General features: G+C 36.4%; 1 protein-coding gene across 1 annotated transcript; it reads right to left on the bottom strand.

Annotated features, from left to right (window-relative positions):
• Positions 1-2,798: 2,798 nt before the first annotated feature.
• On the bottom strand, positions 2,799-5,178 carry LOC142354940 (tRNA methyltransferase 10 homolog B-like). Its single transcript, XM_075407263.1, has 2 exons — positions 4,459-5,178; positions 2,799-3,679 (listed from the first exon to the last, which is right to left on the bottom strand). Exons 1-2 carry the CDS (start codon positions 4,961-4,963, stop codon positions 3,111-3,113), a joined length of 1,074 nt encoding a protein of 357 aa, XP_075263378.1. The 5' UTR covers positions 4,964-5,178; the 3' UTR covers positions 2,799-3,110.
• Between the last annotated feature and the right edge of the window lie 14 nt (positions 5,179-5,192).

The raw sequence follows: 5,192 nt of genomic DNA, 5'->3' as shown, positions 1-5,192 counted from the left end.
AACGTCTTCAAGTACTGCTACTTTTAAGATCAAGAGGCCGACAAGAAGATGTATAACCAAAATAGTTGCTGAGTTACCTATAGAGCTGAAAGCCTCAAAAATATTTTTTGTATATTAGAACAGATTCAATACAATCAACATAAATCAATCACACCAATCGTTTCTTTGCTTTTTCTATTAAATTTGAACCTGTATTGTGAGATCTATTTCCCAGGTTTGTCTGTGACACAGACAGTTTATATTGCGAAACATTAGACATATTTCAATTATTTAGCCAGCGTTTATTTTGTTTGGTTCAGGTTTGTATCCTTTTAACGTCAATTTGGTACAAAACAGCACAATCGAACTCAATCGAAATTAAAATCCTATAGGTTGACTTTTCTTACTCATTTGTAGACTTGAGTATTTTTCTGATTGATTAAACTCTTTGATGACAATTAAAACCCACCTCAAAGGTCACGAATTGCTGGTACTCCATTGATAAAGAATCAGACACGTTGAGTTTCCAATAGAACAGATAATAGAACGGAAATGAAACTGTCACAAATGAACCAAACCAATCCTTTGTTTACTTTGTATTTACTATGAACCTGTATTCGGAGATCTATTTAACATCTGTCGGTATCTCTGACAGTTTATAATGTAAAGCAACATGCGAAAATTCTGTCATTTACTGAACCCGCATTTTTGTTTTCTTTTCAAGTTTCACTTTGTAGCTAAGGTCCTTTTGGTACAAAATTTATAACAGTCGATCTGTAAGTGTACGACACTACAATTTGCTTTCTCATTTTCGTTTTTAGAGTTCGTTGATTTTCTGGCTGATTAATGAAATCAGTTGCAAAAGAGATCAGAATGTGAGGTTCAGTTGACGAAAGTGTCGAAAACAAAAAGTCAGAACATTAGCAACCAATTAATATCCCTCTCAAAATTCCCCAAGTACTGCTACTTTTAAGATGAAGAGCCTGACAAAACTAAATATAACAAAATTAGTAGCCAATTTTCCTATAGTGATTGAGCCTCAAAATATTTTTAAGGATATTAGAACAGAATGAATTGAAACTACCATATATCAATCACATCGATCTTTTCTTTACTATTAAATACTCACCTGTATTTTTACATCTAGTTACCAGGTTCGTCAGTGGCAGAGACACTTTATATTTCAAAACAGTGCAATAAAATATTTGATCCAATTAATTCGCGGTTGTTTTGTTTTCAAAATTCAGTCTCAGCTTCAGGCGTGTTTGACAATACATCACAATGGATCTCAATCAAAATTAAAACTCGATAATTTGATTTTTCTAACTCATTTTTAGCCTTATTTTTCTGGTTGATTAGTGAAAGAACCAGACAAAAGGAATATAACAGAAACTCTAGCGGAGTTTCCTATAGAGATAAAGGCCTCAAAAATTTTTTTAAGGATAATTGAACAGATTCAATCGAAGCTGCCGCAAATCAACCAAATCAATTGTTTCCTTTTTTAACTATGAATCTTTTGTTGGAGATCTGTTTAACATCTGACTTTAGCTCAGACTTTTATAATATAAAACAGTTGAAAAATCATTCCATCCACTTAATCCGCTTTCGTTTCGTTTCGTCAAATTTCAGTTTTTAACTATAGTTCTCCGTTGCAAATTACATCACTATCAATCTCTGTGAAATTTGACTCTCTTGCTCAATTTTTCATCTCATTTGTAATGTTGATTACTTCGTTTTTGTTGATTATTGACTTTAATTGCAGAAGAGATCAATTTATATAGATTTGAAAGTATTCAAGCAGCAAAAGTTATTTCTTCAGCTTCTCAATTTCAGTTATATAGAAAAAACTCTTGTTTTCTCAGAAAGAATTGTCCTCGTGATTCCATTTTCTCTTCTTTGATCAATGATTACGTGAGCGGACTGTCATTCGTTATGCAACGGCATATTGTCAAACTTGGAGAAATCACTTGAAGAACTGAAGGAGCTACTTTCTCCACTCGACGGCTCATTGGCAGGCAGTGTTAACCAATAGAAATAATGTTCCTCTCTTCTGGCAAAATGCTTTCTTGTTTTCTAGGCAAGTAGTTAGAGTGTACAGCACTTAATGTATTACTTCCTTCCGCAAGTGTTTGCAGCCAATCAGTCTTATCTTTCCCTTTAGCATAAAACTTTCCTGAACGCAACCGAAGTTTAATTGCCATAAAAATTTGAGATATAAACCAGTAGGGATGAGTGCCGCTGTTCTAAGACAAACCATGTATAAAATTGCGTACCCATTGATGAGATTTCCTCGTTATTACACAGTGAGTTGTAGCAAACTGGTGAAAGGAATGAGATTGTGTCAGAACAGTTGTTAGAACAAATTGACTATTTTCAATAAAAACATTTTTCTTATGACGAAAACCTTCCAAATTTAAGACAACAACTTCAACATACCAGCAAAACGTTTTCACGAACAGGCAAACTTCAGATCAGTCAGGTGACCAATGTAGGCGTTTATAATTGGACAACGTAAAACGTATGAATAAGCAGGACCTTTCTGACTGTTCTGCTATAGACCCTGACACGTCATGAAGAATTGCATGTAATCTTAAAACTTTATACCACTTAAGGTATGTGTCTAGCGACGACTTTTCGATACCAAAAAGGCCACTATATGGTCCCAATTTGAGAGCAGTTTCCAAGTTAACGGCAGAGTCCAAATAAAGACATGCTGCCAAACAATTGAAACCGTTCACTATATTCTGGATAGTCAACTTTTATTTGCTCATAAATTTCATGAATGTTTTTCAAATCTACCATTGCAATACTTACTACTATTATTATTACCTTACTACTAACAGCTTTAATTTGCAACTTTTGTAACATTTTCAATTTTATGTACAAGCTAAAAACCAGAGTTCACTACAATTTACCTTCTTTGCTTCTATATCTGATTCAAAAACTGCTAGCGATCGAACAAAATCTAATCAATAAAGTTTCAATCAGTAACTTGTCATCCTTTAGATTTTTCCATAAAGTGTTTTTCAAATTCCCGTTCCTTTCCAGATGTACCATCCAAAGGCTGCTCTTTTTGTGAGGTTAACCGTTCCAGTATAGCTCAACCAGCACACAGCAAGTCATCAAAATGACTAAATATCATTCATTCCAGTTTGTTGTGGTAAATATCCATGACGTTTTGGCATCCCATACTCCAACGAAGTTTTCCAACATTTAGTTTCGTTGAACTTAACCAAAACATCGAACACTTGATTGATACTCAAAATACGCTTGAAGCTATGAGTTCTTTTACTGCGATCCATGTCCATGTACTTCAAAATTGGTAAACACGCAGTTTTCAGTTTATGCTGAGTTGCAAACTGCATTGTCTGGTTTTTCTTAACTGACAAATCTACTAGGCCACCCAATACGTACACCTTATCAGTTTCCAAAGCCTCTAGTAAATTCTCAGAATCAGGGGTCAAATATATAATCTGCTCCGGATTGAATACTTGTAGAACACTTTTCTCATGACGATCGATGATGTAATTGAGGAACCCGTGATGTTTTCTGATACAAGTATCGTATATGGGATTACTGGGTGAAAAGTTGCATAGAATAACGTGTAAGGGATGCGATGACTTCTTGTTGGATCCATGTATGCGCTGAATGTGATCGGAGAGCTGACTGAGTTCTTTATCATTCATGCATGAATGAAAACCTAAACAGAATCTATCGCCCATCCCGTGTCAAAAGAAAGATGAGCCGAATTCTGTTAATCAGTTTATACTTTCATTAAATTTTGCGCGAGTAGTAGTATAAGAAAGAGACGTGCATCAATACTAGGGGGGGGGGGGGGGGGGTCGCGCACTGTAGAAAAACGACCCCCTCTAAATCTTTACATGTCCCCACTATTTTTTTCAGAAAAGCGCTTGGGCGCGATGCCAAAATATAAAACGTCTAAATGTGAAAATTAAAACACCCCCTTCGATTCGATTGGGAAACATGCGCTAAAAACGATCAAGTACAGTTGAGAGGTTAACAGAACGCCGTGTGGATTATAATTCGGGACGCTGAACAACTGTTTTATAGTTACCAAACGTCTGGCCTTTGACTGGTTGACAAATATAGAAAACGAGAGGTACTTGCTACTACCGTATGCTCTATGCTTCAGTGGGCTCTACATGACTTCAAAATGAATTTAAATTTAACCTAACAGAAATTATAACGTTTTTGTCTCGAACCCCGTTAGCTAGCATTTTGAACAAAATCGAAATAAATAAAACGTTAGCTAGCCTACATCAACATAGCAAAAGCTAGCAGCAAAAAATAGCATGAGATGTCACAATTGTCAAGCATAATAAATGTATTTTTATCACTTTTATTCCGCATTTTTTAAACACGGCTGCGGACAGGAGGGATGGGGATTGATGCATCTAAATTCTCATATCCTTTTCCTCAAAGTTCTTCGAAGTTAATCTTCAGAGCTTCTGAACTTACTTAGGTCCGCGCAAATTTTCGGCGCTTTCCCTTTGGCCTGTCTCAGCCTCAGATTGACTTCCATTTTCTTCTGAGACACAAACTCCTTCCTGCACATCAAGCCACCCTCCTGAGTGATCCCGATACCATGTACTTGATTTAATCCTTGATCATTTTCAGTGTTCCTAGTATCTCCGCCGCTTTCAACATACTTAGCTTTGTTCTTCGCCTTCCTCGCTTCTCTGTCACGAAGGCGCCGTTTCAACTTGTACTCCACTTTACGTTCTTCTTTCCTCAGCTTTCGCTTCTGGTTTTTAGACAATTGTTTCACGTCATCATCAAGACAACCAACCTCACTGCCGGAAATCGCTGATGATTCGAGTTTGTTCACGCCATTGTTATCCTCAGTCTTGTTATCCTCAATGACTTCAGGCTCATTTAATTTGTCCTCGGAGAGCTCATTTTCGTTTCCGGGCTCCGAGATATATTTATCAACTTTCAGTTCAGTAGTTGAATACGATTGCATTTACAACTGAAGGCAAGGTAGCTAGACAGTATCTTAGAAACATATGGCAAAGTTGAAAAAATCCAAAACTTTAAGATGGAAAAAGCCACGCGACTAACCATCAAATTTCAGTTCAGAACAGGTTAAAAAGCAAATATGAGACCCGCATTATCGAAGTTGAAAACAGTTCTTTCAATCATCTAGTTTTTGCCTGCAATGGTGGTGCTGGCCCCTCGGCCACCAAAGTCAG

This window comes from Convolutriloba macropyga, unplaced genomic scaffold (assembly GCF_964194025.1).
Source record: "Convolutriloba macropyga unplaced genomic scaffold, txConMacr16.3 SCAFFOLD_460, whole genome shotgun sequence".
Lineage (NCBI taxonomy): Eukaryota > Metazoa > Xenacoelomorpha > Acoela > Convolutidae > Convolutriloba > Convolutriloba macropyga.
This window is presented reverse-complemented; position numbering and strand designations above follow the sequence as displayed.